General features: G+C 42.4%; 1 protein-coding gene across 25 annotated transcripts in view; it reads right to left on the reverse strand.

The window, feature by feature from the left end:
* LOC146866844 (scavenger receptor cysteine-rich domain-containing protein DMBT1-like) overlaps positions 1-16,702 on the reverse strand; it is a 605,183-nt gene that overhangs the window by 167,568 nt on the left and 420,913 nt on the right. For 23 of the 25 annotated variants that reach the window (XM_085602150.1, XM_085602105.1, XM_085602159.1 and 20 more), the window contains 2 exons: positions 15,923-15,970; positions 1,237-1,554 (listed from right to left, as the gene is read on the reverse strand). In XM_085602150.1, coding sequence (XP_085458276.1) covers positions 1,237-1,554; positions 15,923-15,970 — 366 coding nt within the window. The remainder of the gene's footprint in view (positions 1-1,236; positions 1,555-15,922; positions 15,971-16,702) is intronic. The other 2 variants (XM_085602273.1, XM_085602254.1) reach the window with 1 other exon arrangement.

Below are 16,702 nucleotides of genomic sequence, written 5' to 3' on the forward strand. Positions count from 1 at the left end.
GAAGGAATCAATCAGCAGCAGTCTCTTACCCTATATGACACATTCGAATGCTTGTTTACCACCTCATCCATTTATGTGTTTATACTGTATACTGTATACTGTAAAGAGCTCTGATACCCTCAAGGGTCACGTTTGTGCTATATAAAACTTTATAAATAAATATATCTCTGTACCCTCGTCTGCTGTCGAAAATAGACTCCATCACTCATAAATTGGCTATAAGAAAACCATACTATCAAATAACCTCATGTCATATAAAGTCACCATTGTATATACATACCCTCACTATTGTGATCACCCTCCAGTCATACAACCTCTGGTAATGGAAATCCTGAGCCTCTCAGACAAAAAACACTCAAACTCAAATTACTGCTGTGCGGAAATGCCCCAATGAGAGTAGTGTCTGATAGTAATGAACTAATGTCTTACTGCAAGCAGCGAAATACACATGCCCATGAAAATACAGCTGGGGTACAATTTACTGTTCTACCAAAGATTGCTTTTCAGTCTCCCCAGAAGGCAGGCTTAAACCAGCACTGGAGAAACAGATGAGATTTGTTGCCTATGTGTTTACTGACCACACAAACTTAAAATCTAGATGATAATTATGGGTTTAACCATTTTAGTACTAATGTTAGTTTGGGAAATAAACCCATCAGTTTTTGGCAGAATTTTGTTGCCTTGAGCATTGCATGCAAATGCCGACAGCAGTGATGCATTTACCTGAGGTAGTAATGTTACCACCTGCAGTAAGTGAGGATTTTACTGACATTAATAGTTTCTCTTATGTAATAGGCAGTGCTTTCAGTGAACAGTAATGTCGTAGTTGTGATGTGTGGTGGTGCAACCTAGCTTCACTGTTAGCCAAACCAGAAGCTTCTCTTCTCTTTGAGGCCATCCTACTGATAGCACAATGATACATCCTGTCTTCTCTCTGAGGCAATACTGCCCATGACCCAGCATGGTTATGGGAACACTGTCCAAGCATGGCCACGACAGCACTCTTCCGTTGAATGAGCGATAAACAAAAGTCGTCTTCTGAGCACCTTAGACAAGCGCAAAATGAATTAACGCCTTTTCTAAAAAAAATTAATGATGTTCTTCCTTTTCAATAAATACTATTGAAATGTGAATTCTCATAGAATAATCAAGAAATCTACATGTCTTACTGTAATAAATGTCACAGAATACTGTCAGACTGTCAGTAATGAGCTTCATTAATGATTGAGCACTCACTCATTGAGCAGATGACGCTGGCATCCTCATGGTGACCGCAGTTATGCACGCCCATCCCTCTGTGAGGGCACGTCCACAGTGCATACTCATACCCTCTGCAGTTCACGTTATCCAGGTGGATGGGACCGTAGCCCTGTCCATAGTGAGCAGACCATGGAGCGGACACTGCTGATCCGCAGCCAATTTCTCTGCACACAACATGTGCATCATTGAGGTCCCAGTTGTCATCGCACACCGTGCCCCAGGAGGAGCTGTAATAGACTTCAACACGCCCTGCACATCTGTCCAAGCCATTCACTAGCCGAATTGGGAAATAAGCTGGAAGAAAATGAGAGAAAGAAGAACTATCAGCTCTGAACCCAAGTCTGTATTAGTATCAATGTTAGAAGTCTTGATGCAGATCACGCCCACAAGCAATTCCAGAATGAACTAATCTCTTCAGTGATATCCTGAGCAAAGCAAGCAAACAAGGCTGACAACATCCAAGCGTCGAAGAAAAGCACCCTCAAGCCCACTAGTCCCCTTTGGTGTTTTATGTGTCTCTTCACAGAAACGTCTCCCTTTTGGAAGAAGGGCGACCACAAATACTTCTCATGAGGACTCTTCTAGGATGGTCAGTGAGGAGAATATACGCGTGCAAAATGACTCCAGTCCAAAGATGCAAGCAAACATTCTGTGCGTAGAAACAAAACTGTACAAACTTTAAATGCCATTTGCAATTAATATCATAGAATATAAATGTAGTGACATACCTTGGGCGGGTCTTGCATAGTGTGGGCGGTAGATGGCAATGTGTTTTTGTCTAAGCACTGAATACTGCTGTGTCATGGTCAGTGAGTTTCTGAGGTGGTATTGCATACTTGAAACACAAGGTGCCTAGCTGAACCAAGTACAATTGGTTGAATGGGGGCTCTCTTCTTCTGCGGTCCCCATTGGCATTGACAACGATTGCCTGACTGATAGTCTGAGGCTGCTATTCTTAGGGATCTTTCAAATGATGATCATTGGACTTCGAAAGAAGCTAAGAATTCCTTAAATTGTGGGGAGTTAAGTGATATTAATAAATCTCTCAGGTCCTTTTCTTTGTAGGAAAATGTTTGGCATCTGACAGCAAGGACTTAATCGAGTTGCCAAGGCCTTTATGTGAGAATGTGGATTATTAGTTGGAAGGTTATGAGACCTCACCAGAAAATGATGCAATTGTTCTGACATCAGGTCCAGTTAGGTTACATTAATTTAAACCTTAGCTCAGTCTTGGGTAACTGCGGCACAGAGAAGCGAGGCTTAAACCAAAAGTTCGAAGTGTAAAACATTTATCGGTACATAAATATTTAGTAAATGACAAACATGACACTAAAAATTACCACTCCAAATTATAAAAATAGTATATATTTCTATATTTAAATAGACACCAAAACAACAAAAATCTGATGTAGGGAGCCAGAGTTATGATTTTTTCAAAGATTTTAAAAAATCACTGCAATTCAGTGAAAATGTTCCATAAATCACTACTTATCAATTGTAGTCTATGTGTCTCGTATATGTGAGGGTCCAGACCAAACTCGAAGTTTCAGTCTCAGTGCAATGGATCGCTGATCCAAAGCAGTGGCCAGGTTAGTCCTGATCAAACTTTTACCTTTGCACTTAGAAACATTTTATGTTTCTGTTTCTTGCCAACAGGCTCGTGGTTGGAAAACTCTGCAGCTGGTATCTGGTGTTGGGCTTGACATCAGCGGACGGGTGAGATTCACCGGTCTGGTAACAGCTTAGGTTTATGGGGGGAATTTGAGGCTATCCACAAACAATAACAATTTTTCAGCTGGTACAATATGAAGTCTGTGGCCTAAAGAGTCTTCAACGATGACGGTGTGCTGGTTAGCGGTAGTGTATGAGCCTCCTGTTTGTTTTTAATCAGAAACTGTCATCTTTGAGTTCAAGACTTACAAGTTGCAGTTCTTCCTGTAGTAGAAAGTAAACTCTAGCACCAACCAAAGGCCTGAGATCTTCTAGGTGCCTGACAGATAGGTTGGGTCCCTGCTCATGAATCTTTCATGGAACTTGGGAAGAAGCTAAGAATTCCTCAAATTGGAGGGAGTCAGGTGACATTATTTAATCTCTCAAGTCCTTGTGGGACATGGACTCAACCTCCGGGAGTGCACTAGCAGGGCCCAGGGCACATCCAGTTGTTACTGGCCAGCTGGGCAATTGCAGATGCAGGGCTTCTTTAGTGTTGTATTCCTGAAAATTAATGAGAGGTTAGCCTAGTTGTACTTGGAGTCCACTTACTGGTGGACGAGTGGGAATGAGTGGGGAGCACTTTCAACCGTTGTGGTCTCTCTCTCTCTCTCTCCATGAAGTCAACAGCAGAAGCAGCCCTTCTCTTTCTGAAATCCTGTATCATTTCAGCAGGCAGAGTTTTTCTTCGTCCAGCTTGTCTTTCTGAGGTCCACAAGCTCATCAGGTGTGGTCCTTCTTCTGTCAAATGAGTCCAATAGGGTTCTGAGGCTGGTACCCAGGGGTGCCACTTTTACGCCAGTTTAAGGTAGTGAGTAGGGAGGATTCCCTAACCAATGGGCAAAAAATTATCACGGGCAACCCCCCACTCTTGCATCATTTCCTGGGGGATTGGCAATATCCAATCCCACAGTGTATCTCTAAGCTCAAATCCAAGATGTTAGAGCTTTTCTTTCTTTCTTCCACGCTATGGGCTCAGCCATGAGGTTGTGCAACAGATTTCCCCTCTCTGGAGGGTGATGTCATCCTGTCTAGCTCAACAAACGGAGTGGAAGTCTACGTTGTGGCTCTCATTTGCTTATCAGAGCAAAGTTCCCCTTTGAGGCTGGGCCATCTGTGGACACAGACCTCTAGCCATCCTGTTAGGAGGGAGTCACACCTCCTCCTACCTTCAGGCTGTTTGGTCTCCATTCCCAGGAGCACTTCACACCGCCTGGCAGGAGGCTCTCTCAGGTAGCAACTGCTGCAGTTTAGCAGAAATCCCCTCAAGAACGTTTAGGCCAGAAAGTGGTGACATTCTGAAAAGTCACTCACATTAAAAGTCAGAACTATGTCGTGTTTAATGTAGCATTTAATTTGATACCTTGGAACACTGTATTTAGCAGTTGGATAGTGAAACACTCTGTTAGCCAGAGGGACTGCCAGCCTCACTTCAGTGAAGACGCCGTTGGTGAGTTTTAACTCTCAGGAAGCATAAAGAATAAAACAGTCATGTCCTTCTTTTTAATATTCTGCTTTTGGGAAGCGGATGTAGCCTTACGGCTAGAGCTGCCAACTTTGGAGCTGGGGAACCGGGCTGCAGCCTCGGCATCGGCTCAACATCCTGTGATTCTGGGCAAATCACTTAATCTCCCCGCGCCTACCAAATAATGAACGTGTCCTTGTGTAACGGAACTGGTGCTCTTCTAAAGCGCTCCAATACATTTGGGTCGAGATCGTGTTATATAAATCTGCAAAAAAAATAAAAAGTTTCTAAGGCCTACCTAAGGAGTTGACTTGTAAATATTAAAAAGGAAAGTTAGGACTAGGCAAAAGAGGGTTATTTTAACATGTCAAGTTGGCAGTTTAAAAGCTCCCAGACTAGGCTACAGTGGCATTCACAGAGCCATGGTTTCACACGTCACTGGAGTGGTGTCACAATAAGTGCAGCAGTTGACTTGTAACATTTAACAAACAGACCCTGGGTATAATGTGAACCGTATACTAGGGAGTTCCAGGTAAGCTAAATATGCTAATCAGGCAACGACAATTATACATACATTTGAGGGTTCAGAGCACAAGCACTGTGACTCCGTCAGCATGGCCCAGTGCACTTCAGGTAAAGAAAATCAGCAGAATCAGTGCCAAAATGTGTGGGGTAAATAAGAGGCAATTGCTTACACTATATCATTCACAGGGGGACAAAGATAACCTCTTTAGATTTCCTGGCCCATGTGATATTCAGTGTGTGAAGTCTCTTCTCCTTTCTCTGAAATCAGCCTATCTTTTGGGAAGGGAAATATGCATGCAGACAGCCTCAGCAGGCATTTTCTCTCATGAGTTCAGTTTTTTTAGCAGAAAGATATTTCGTCAGACCTGTGCAAGATGGCGAACTCGTAGAAGAGATCTTTGTTCTTCCCGGAGGATGAGCTTCTTCCTGTTTTTTGCTCAGGAGTCACCTGTGCCCTATCTTAGGGATGGATGCTCTACCCCTGGTCAGACGACGGCACCTTCTATATGTATTTCATATGATCTCTCTACTATTCAGAGTTCTGGAAAGGATTCATTTGGAGAGGGCAGAGATGATTCTAGGACCCCCAATTTCACCCATGAGACCATTGTTTCCCCTCCCTTTGCATGTAACTGTAGAGCATCCCTCGAAAATGCTGATTCTTCCTCCATCTCTTCAGTTTCTGATCTTTTGGGCTCCATTTAATCTTCAAGTACAGGTCTGATGGTTGAGCAGGTTGGTCTCCAGCACTTAGGTTGTCCTTGAGAAGTAGCTATGGATCTGCAGCAATAATGCCACCCTTCTACATTAACATTTCATGTTGGTCATTAGAATTCATTTTCATTCTACTAGTATTCTTTTCAAAATGCTTTATTCGGTATGTACAAGTACAACCATATAGCAACATACATCAAAACAGTAAAGAATCAAATTTATGCAAATTAAATACAAAAACATTTAAAATTACATCACTATCCATGCCAATATTGTTAAATCAATAAAGTATATCACTTTGTGTGCAGAGTTAAATTTAATCATTAAATACATTTTAATAATAGTTGTTAAGGGGGGAGTTAATTCAGTTTAGACATTTTAGCAGCAATTTGTTTGTAATGAAAGTTTGTGCAAATGCCAGTACAGAAATAAATATACAACAAACAATGTAACTTAACAGTAAATCACCGATAGTCATAGCCAACGGGTGAGCGGGGATAACGGAACGAGGGGATCATATAATAATTGATTTCCTGTGCCAGGTGCACTTTAAAATGTAGGTGGCCACGCGATAGCACACATTCGGGGATGCCAAATCAAACAACAATTGTATTGCGGCTCTTGTATTGTATATCTTATATTCTAAAAATAGTTGCTTCAAATAAAACTTCCTAAAACCAGTATAAAAATTACAAAAAAGTAAAAAGTGGCAGATGCTCTGTTTTGATTTCCCATCGCATGGGCACAGACATGACCCGGGTTTTTTTACGGTTGGGAAAGCCACCAGATGGTGGACTATTCCCAACCTCAGGCGTGCTAGAACGAAGCGATGAGAATTAATACTAACAAATGTAAGATAAGGTGGGAATCTTGTACTAAGATTGTACTCCAAATATAATTTGAACGTACTTTGCATTGCATACTCCTTCGTTCTGGTCCCTTTTGCATGGTCCAAGTAAATGGTTTTAAGGTTACGCTTTGTTAAAACCGATGTTGTTAAAATATCTTTAAAAATATCCTGGCCAAAGAGAATCTTATACCAGGAGTGAATATGTTCTAACCAGGGAATTTTCGAATGACGATCTAGTTGGATACAGTCCAAAATTACTTCCTGGGTAAACCTAGTTTCTTCTTTGGCCCATATGGACCGCCATAGGGACAAGGGACGCAATGCAATCAGATCTGCGGCATGATTTATGCCTAGCTCTCTGTGGGTAATCTCGTTTGAGGCAGAAGCGGGGAGGCATAATAGTCGTTTCAGGTACTTGTTTTCCTCTTGCTGGATGGACAGAGCAATCTGACGATTATATCCCCATATCCCTGCTCCATACAAAGCAGAGGACATGCACCTTGAATTATAGATAGAAATCATCTCACGGATTCTACGACCCCCCAATTTCGAGGCGAATCTGAAGATGCAATTTGTATTTCTGGTCATCTTCATACCAACACAGGATTGCTCGTTTACCCATCTCCCATCACCTGAAAAGGTGATACCTAAATAGCAAAAATGTCGGACTGCCTCAAGTTTATCCCCATCTAAAAAGAATGACTTGTTTTTCTTTATTTTCTTACCACAAGTCATAGTCATAGTCTTACCCTTGTTAATTTTAAGCTTTCTGCCCTGAATAAAAATATGAAATTTCTCAATTAACTTTTGCAACCCATTCGCGGTCCTGGAGATCAGGACCGCGTCGTCCGCATATAGTAGGACGGGTATTTGCTTTCCATTGATGATGGGAGCATCAGCATAAGATTCTTGTAAAAATTGATCAACCTGATTTATAAAAAGGGAGAATAAAAGGGGAGCAAGCACACACCCTTGTCGGATCCCTCTACCAATTTTAAAAAGGGGGGTGCATTCACCATTTGTTCCGAATCTAACCTTACTTGAAAGATTACCATACATTCTAGCCAAGAGGTGGATGATTTCAGGTGGTGCGCCCATGTCAAGTAGTACTGGCCAGAGCAGTGCGTGTTCCACTAAATCAAAAGCAGAACTTAAATCGGCAAAGCACATAAACAAATTCCCCTCCTTGGCTTTAGTGTACTTGCCGATGATAAGTTCAAGATTCACGCACTGCTCCATAGTTCCTAAACCCCTTCGGAACCCAAACTGAATAGGAGAAAGAACATTATTGTCCTCAGCCCAGGTCTCTAGTCTCACCAGAAGTATACGACTCAAAATCTTTAACGACGAGTCTAAAAGTGAAATTGGGCGATAATTTCGTGCTTCAGCCCTAGAACCCTTTTTAAAAAGTGGTACTAAGATGGATTGACCCCATGAGGTTGGTAACTCGTCCTCGATTGCAGCATTAAAATAACGGGTTAAAATGGGGGCCCATAGAACAATCTCAGATTTAAAAAAGTCCACGGGACCCCATCTGGGCCCGGGGCTTTCCCCCCCTTACTCTTTTCAATTGCCACAATCACCTCGCTTAGTGTCACCGAGAACAATAATTTCTCCCATTTAAAACAGGTTGGAGTATCAGTTAAAACATTAGAATTAAAAACGGTAGTAAAATCAGAATTAAAAATCCCAGTAAAGTGAGCTATCCAGGCCTGACAACTGACTTGCGAAGTTAGTTCAGGGACATTGTCATTCTTCAAGAATGGGCTATTTATGGTGTCCCAAAAAAGTTTATGATCTTTAGTATCTGCAGCCTGGTCTAATTTTTCCCATGCCGCATCCTGCAATTCCTTCTTCCTAATGGAAAGTGAAGTTTTATAATTATGACGCTCTTCCCTGATCTTACAAACGTCTCTTGGTATTGCATCAAGTGAAGTTTTTAGCCTTTTTAAAGACTGCGCACAATGGTCATCAAACCACACCGCCTTAACTTTCCTTGATTTCCGAGGTTTGTGTGTCAGGGATTTCTCAATGGTTTTGGTAATAGTTAGGAATTTGGATAACAGAATTCGTGGGCATGGGTCCAGCAATAAGCAATATTCGACCTCCCCACAACAGTTTGTGATCACATTGGCAACAAGTTTAATGGGGTCAACTTTTGTCCATTTCACTCTCATCCCATTCGGTCTTACTGCAACAATGTCCTGAATTGGTTGACCAAAGGTATTCCTTTTGATTCCCCAACCCAATAGTTCAACGGTTACACTGTTGTGATCACTGACCGTTTGTTCAATCACCCAAACATTAATATAAGCTACAGAGCAAGATATCATAATATGATCAATAAATGTTTGACTGTTCCTCCCATGAAATGTTGGACATCTAACGTTGTTTTTGTTCTTATTACATTCAAGGAGGTCCAGGTCATATTTGGCCAATAGGTTATTCAGAGCACTACCATAGTTGTTATGCGGGAAATGATTATATACACATGTTGTTTCCGTTCCCGAGTACTCCTCCCTATGGCCACAAGCCCCCTTGAGTGCATAGGTACATGATTTAATGTTAAAATCTCCCACCCATATGATGGCAGCAGGTTTGGGTGTACTCAGTAAAAAGGCATCAATGGCCTGCTCTATATCAGAAATAAACTTTCCCTGTTTGTGCCCAGCAATGTTGTTATAAAAGTTCACTATTATTAAGTCTCTGCATCCGCTATGGACCATACGCAGAACCGAGGCATGTTCGCCTAGAACTACATGATCACTAACACAGAACTCAGTCAGTGCAGTGGATATCAGGGTCACGAGTCCACCCTTGGCTCGACCAGCTTGGGATGCCACAGCCTGCACGTTAAAAGAAGTATAGCCCTCAACATGTACTTCGGCCCTATCCCAAGTTTCTTGCAGGCAAATAATATCATAACCTTGTTTAATAAAATCAGCCCATATGGGGGTGTTTACCTTAGAGGCTAGCCCAGCTATATTCCACGTAATGGCCCTTAGGTTCTCTTCTAAGGCTACTTGGGATGGGTTGGTATCTATTGTGGCCGATAATATTATTGGATTTAACATACTTTTTTCGGCAGTACATGTGGTGGTATCTATCACATTAGGAATTCTTAAAGTAGTGTTTTCTGCATCCTGGAGAAGCACATCACTACTTTGGGGGTCATCAACCACATTGGGTAACACAGTAACGTTCCCCGCAACTCCACCTCCAATTGGACCCTCCCGCCTACCCTGCCCAAACTGTAATTTTCAATCACAATCATCAATGCTGGAAAAAACATCAAACCTGTTCCCTAATTCTAAAGGTGTAAAAGGCCTCAGGTGCTCCATTCTCCGAATGTTGTTATTCCTGTGGCCACTAAAGGGAACCGTGTTCCAACCTTGGTGATCGATTCGCTGATTTGGTGCATAAAGGGCAGTGGGGTCATTTGCGTAAACTGAACGATTTTTCCTTACATAGGATGTGGGGAAAACCAAAGACCTGGGATAGAAATAGGTCAAAGATCGAGGGCGAATTTGGCTATTACCATTGCCGAGGGGCCAGTTCAATATAAGAGCTACCGCTTCTGGGTCTCTGAAATTAATCAGAACTATATCACCTTCGACGTCTTTATTCCTTCCACCAAGCCATGGGAGACGTCTAACATGTAATATCTCACCATTTACTTTCCTGTTTATGGGTCTATATGTTCTTAGCCAGTGGATAGTTTTGTTTTTAAGCTGGGCATAATCCTCACTCTTATTAACAGTTAAAACAGGAACCCCAGTCAACACCACCACTAAGGGTGCAGCTTCTGGGGGTAAATCAACCCGAAGACCATGAGTCCCAGGAACCCCCTCCCACCTAAGGTTACCCTGCGCCTGGACAGTGCTCCCTTCTGGGGCAATACTGGCTTCCTCCACCAAATCCATAACGGGCTTGCTAACTAAATGTTCCTTCGGCAACAAAGGTTCATTTCTGCCCTGATCCGTAGTTAGGTGGCCCACAGTCTGCACTACATTCCTACTAAGATCAGGAGGTTCCCTGGGTGGATTTATAAGGGGAGCTCCAGCCTGTTTACTAGTACCATCCGTTGTAACCTTACCTACAACGGCCATATTTCTCATTGTAGATTCGATGTTCGCTAGCCTATGCTCCAGCTTCCTTAAGGTGTCAGTAATTGGTAAAAGGAGAATGCTAATCATGTCCCCCAGTTGGGGTAAAAAATCTATGGGAATGGGCACCTGTGGAATAACTTCAGCTGATAGAGCAGGCTCTGGGGGGGTCACAACAGGGTTCACAGCCGTTGGACAGGTACTAGTGGCCGCCGTCTGGCTATGATCTGGCCCAATTAATAACCCAGAAACAGACCCTTTAGAAAGATAGTGGCCAAATTCTGAATGCTGTGTTCTGGGGCCATTGGTCACCCCCACCCTACGCCTTTTTTTCCTGGGAGGAGGGCCATGAATAATCCCCTTGTTCGGATTCTTAGCCTTTTTTCCTACCCCCCGTCCCACAAGCCGCGTATTAAAAAGTTTAGAATGACTTATGGCATGTGGGGGGAGAGAATCGCTGATAACCTGAACACTAGGGACACAGTTTGTGGGCGAACAGTCACGTAACAATAGCGGAACACCCTCTTGCGAGAGGGGGGTGTCGTTTACACCATTACTACCACTCTCGACAACAGGAATGTTTGGGGAAACAACCTCTGGAGCTCTACGTTTCATGTTTTCAATAGAGCGACGACGTTCTAGTCTGCGCTCCTCCAGGGTAGTGTCCAGCTCCTTATCCGTTACGATAGTTTTTTTAAAATAACTGTCAAGGGGGCCATTTACCACTGGCCTTGGTTTCTCCCCAGGCATAACAGTCTCACTAGAAGCCATGGCAATGTTTAAAAGAAAAGAGAAACTCCCAATTACCACGATGCAGCAGAGTCACTCCTGGCCCAGCCCAGCCTCGATCGGCCTCGGAGGGTCTCAGAGGGTCCGCCCTTAGTCCGGGCTTTGTCCCGGGTGATGTCCCGCAAACGCGTCCCGCTGACGCGTAATACCTTCAGATATTATTCTGGCTGTTGATAGAGGGGGCGGAGTCACGGGAAGAGGCGGCAGGTGTGCTGGATGGAACACGCACAGCCTGCTGGTCCTCGCAGTCCCGTCCTCCTCCACAGCAGCTCCCCGATCAACTTTCAATGCACAACGGGGCTCCCTGGACACAGGTTAGGTGAGGTCAATGCCCTACGGGGCTCCAGTAGGCAGCAAGCAACGCAGGTCAAGTACTCCTCTACGAGCGGCTCCCGGAATACTAGTATTCTAAATGATCACATCCTAGGGATTGTGATCCTTTAGGATTTCTGGATTTTTTGAGGGCTGGTTTCCTTTTGGAGTTACCAAAATGTACCATTCCAGTGTATTGGTCTACAATTCAAGCTTTGTGGACACCCTAGACATGATCTTTCTAATCGTATCCCTTTGATTTCTAGTAGCTTAAGTAGGTTTTGCAATCTCTCAGACCTGTAGTTCATTCTTCCATCCCTGATTGGGATCTTTGTTTGGTTTTATGGGGTTTGCCTTGTGAGCCACTGGAATATATTCTTCTTCCTCTCTTATCAGCCAAGGTTTTATTCTTAGTGACTATTACATCTGCTCAGAGGCTGGGAAATTAGGTGCATTACTCTCTCATGAGCCTCAGCTTAAGATGTGTCTGTATAATTATTCTTAAGGTCCGGTGCTTCTTTTTGCCCTAGCATGTCTTTAATTTATATCAGGAACTAGTTCTTCCTGTATTTTGTCAAATGCTATTTCTAAGGAAGACCTCAATTATAGCAATCTCAACTTTCTAATCATCTGAGGGGTGCCTTCTTCCTGAATAGATAGAGAACATGTCCAAAGGGGGCACAGTGACTTTCTGAGTGGTAATGCTTTGTATATCCTCAAGGTTAATGACTGCGATGAGTAAGATGGATGAGGTGGCAATGCTTTCATTATTTTCCAGTGATCTTCATTACTCCAAATGCGTTCATTTCCATTATCCAAGAATTCAATAGTGAGTAGGAGCTCTAAGTAGCATCCTCTCCCATTTCTATCCCTCATCCCGTCTGGCTGTTGATCTCCTGTAGGCAAATAAGTCTGATTTCTGATTGTTCGGTTTGACCCCTTGTTCAGGTTGGGCATGATTATGAAATAGTTTGAGGTAAGGATCAGAACACATCCCACATCCTAAAAAATGGCCCTCTTTTTATCTCCTCAATCTGTCCTCTTGTCATATTTTGCTTTCAAAATGAAATATCGGAGAGACAAAGATGGCCCCTCACCAATGCCTTTCCCAACAGTCTAAGTGCCTTCAGTGCCTCTCTGCACAGGTGATCACACAATCATGCATTGCTCATTCCATTTCATCTCTGTCCAAGATCTGTCATTTACGTTGACTTCATCTTGGGTCAGAATCTGAACCTCCGTCAGTTCTACACCTCGTATTCTCTGCTTATGAGACATTCCACCAAACCCATTAGAACACCCATTCGAACACCCTCCAGTTCTTGAGAGTTACTTCCTCACCCTTTTGCCCATTCCCACCAGGACAGATTAGCATCACCACCACCTTTCTTTCTGAATCCTGTGTATTAAGGCCCTAACAATGGAGCTCATCAGGTCTAGGTGTTACCGGGCAGCCATATTGTCCATGCCCTAGAGGTGCATTAAAAATAATTGGTTTGGGGAGAACCTGAGTGGGGGCCATTCTCTTATTTGCTGCACTTATCTTCAAAGAAGGATGCTCTCAATTGCATCCTTTTTTTCTGCAGAGTGGCTCCAGACCACTCTAACATGAACCAGGTGGGGATGGAAGAGGTCAGTAGGTTATTGTGACGAATAGTAGTGGTGATAAAAAGACAAGAACATAATCGGGAATGATGTAGCACTGATTTACATTATATGAGATTATTGGTTTGAATACCTCCTGGATAATTCATACAGGTGCATAGCTTAAGATGCAAAATATTACTTCTCAGTGCAAACTGTAAGTGCAAAGACATTGTGGTATGCTAGATGCGGTGAGGTGAGTATTATCCCACAACGGCAGAAGTACTTAACTTTTTGGTCAGTTAAACAAGTTTGAAAGTTTAACTGGGTAAAAGATGATTAGAAAACCATGGCTGTCATGATATTGGGGGGGGGGGGGGGCACCATAAGATTCACATTTTTGCCATTTGACCCAGATAAACGAGGAAGATATCTAGGTACCCCAATTGTTGTACTGACTATTTTTTTTGTGTTCTTTACGAAGCTAAGAAGGTCTATGCCGAGAAGGCCAGTAGGGACGAGTTCTCCTTAGAGCCCTGCATCTGTCTACCCCGCTATGTCCCATTACATGAGGGCCAGTCAAACGTACAATATACTGATTCTAGTGGGCTGCACTGCAAAGGTCGACTTTCTACTACTGAGAGTCATGGCCAAATGATTAAGATCCTATTTCGGAATACTGCCGGCCTGGCAAGCAGGGCGGGTTGCACAGAATGGATTAACCTCATATGGGAGTATGAAATCTTTCTCTTTCACGAAACCTGGTCTATGGAAACAATACGCCTGTACGGTTATTGCTCCCACATAGTCCCTGCATTGTCTTCTTCACCTGGTAGAGCCAGGGCAGGCTTTATGTCCTGGATCACAGTTACTATGTGCTGCAAATTCAGTTTGGTTACCTCTGGTTGCACTCTATTTCAAGCACGTTTATTTACGTGGCCTAATGGATTAATTGTTGTTTGTATACATTTTATAATGGTTTTTTTTTACACATTACTGCCAATTTAAACAGGATTTATGATTTTATTTGTGGTCAAATACTATGCACAAAGGATATGAAATTAATGTAACTGGTGCTCATGGAAAGCGCTTCAATACCATCAGGTTGAGCTTAGCCAATGCTTGTTTAACTTGCACACTTGAACTTTTTGTCTTGAAAACACCTTCCCGCTACAATGGGGCACAGAGAAACATGTTAAGACTTGTGGTGCGCAGACCCAGGCAGGAAGTTAAAGAACAGTAAAACAAGAAACAAAAACAAATGCTAAGGGAAGACTGTTTCTTTTATTTGTGGCCACTTAGTTGTTTAGTGCAGGCATGTGCTTAGGCAATTTCAGACCGACTTAACAATTGTGAAATTTCAATAAGCTGTAAGGTCCAGTGTGGAAGGAAGCAGCGCCTACAGGGAGAGAGCAAGAAAATATATGCACTTCACTTGTGACCATTCAGATGGACGGTGAAGAAACTAGGCTCAATGGAGAGACAAACACAAGAATAAGAAGGAAGGCCATTGAATAAGAAGCAAGCCCACAACACAGACAAGAATGTCAATAATAAGAAATAGACTGGCCCAAAGCCTTTTCTAAATGTTGGAGTTGTACACAATAAGTCGTTTGACAGCTGAAAAGCTAATAGTTGCCCTTAAGTGAAACAAAAAATCTATAACTAAAAGATGCAGCATGAGAGCCAGACCTACTAAAAATTGGGGCATAGAGAGTAATGACCCCTTTGCCCCCTTTCCGATCGGCCTGCTATCTACTTTATTTCTTTTGCATCAATAAATCAATTAAGCTGAGTACAATTAGCCATGTCCCCACCTCCACCCCCTTCCTTTCACTTTGCTTCACCTTCTACCGGCTATAATTGCCTATCTGTATTGTCCCAAAGGGCAGATAAAAGGCACGAAGAGTAGCATGGTATAGACCTCATAAACTAGTTTAGCTGGTGGTCCAGGTCAGTAAACAAATTGCTTTTGTCTGTATATCTATAAGTCTCGATGGAGATGGAGTTTTTTAAGTTGTGTATTCTTAGGGGGTGTACAGCAGCCTTGTATGCACATCACACTCAACCACCCTAAACTAGCCTAACTGCAACATGGATTAAAATATCTATGTTGTGGGGTGGATATATCCCTTACAATCTCCCACACCAGCAGCGAAGCACACTCACATCTAACCACTCGTAGATGAGATGGGAGTGTAGGGCTATATATCACAATCAATTATAGTGTCATGGACAGCAGCACCTGTGATTTGGCTGGTGTTGCCCTTTTGCTAACCTTAATAAGTTCATTGGTAGTTCTTTTTGTTAATGAAGAGAAGAAAGTAACTGTTGGAACAAAGTGGGCCATGGAGACATATATGAGATGAGGAGTGTGAACCCAGGTCACTAAACGCTGGTGGAGCTCCTTCTTGAGTATTTTTTTTCCAACATTTTTCTAGACTGTAACTCAACCTGATCAGCTACTAGTCCTCTTGAATTTATGTGTTCTTTTGATTCCTTCATTTCTATTTAGATTTGACTTCCAATAAATATTCATTCATGAAAACAAGCATTTGACTCCACGATAAAGCAAAAAAGATGAAACGATAATAATTTGTGTTTTACCTGGTGTGGTAGATAATTGTGGGAGAGTGGAAACATCCAATGTGTGGGCTGTTGATGGTAAAGATGAAATAGAGAAAATTAGACATTTTCAGTAAGTATATTTATGCTTCAAATAAAACAATTATCAGTTATCTCACAGCTACACCCAATTTCCTTTGCACATAAGAATTGTATCTTTTTCGATAAGGAGTTATTTTCTTGTCTAATCCTCAACATGATTTTCCTGCTATTAACTGCAGTCTTTAAGTGGTTAGAGAACTCCCTTGAATGCTTAATCATGAAAATCTCTTCAGGTTCCCAAATCAATTTTAACAACAATCTTTCTTCTCCTCTCTATTTTTTACACTAGATGATGTTTCATTTTTGAAGGCATTGGCTATATCTCTGATCCTTATTATTCTTTAAGTCTCTGAGCATTTCACTGATGCTCATTTAGATTTACAGATCTTTCTCAAATACGTTTGATATCTCTGATCCTCATCTTTATTTTGTCTCTCAATGGATAATCTGTCCAGCAAACTAATGCTCAGTCTAATTCATTTGTCGTTATTGAAAGGTTTCGCTTGCTCTGTGCTCCAGAGTCCTACATGCTAATGTTTCCAAAGGCTATTTTTCTGCTACGCAAACTTTATTGTCCATCATTAGGTAGATTACCTTTCTTTTTGAAATCAACATTGAGTAATCATCTGTGTGATGCACAACTTCTTGGTCTTGATTATTGACTTTGTTTAAGGTTGCATATCTCGATGTTCCTCTCTCTTTGTTGACCTATCTTTATGA

The sequence above is a fragment of the Triturus cristatus genome, chromosome 1_2 (assembly GCF_964204655.1).
Source record: "Triturus cristatus chromosome 1_2, aTriCri1.1, whole genome shotgun sequence".
Classification (NCBI taxonomy): Eukaryota; Metazoa; Chordata; class Amphibia; order Caudata; family Salamandridae; genus Triturus; species Triturus cristatus.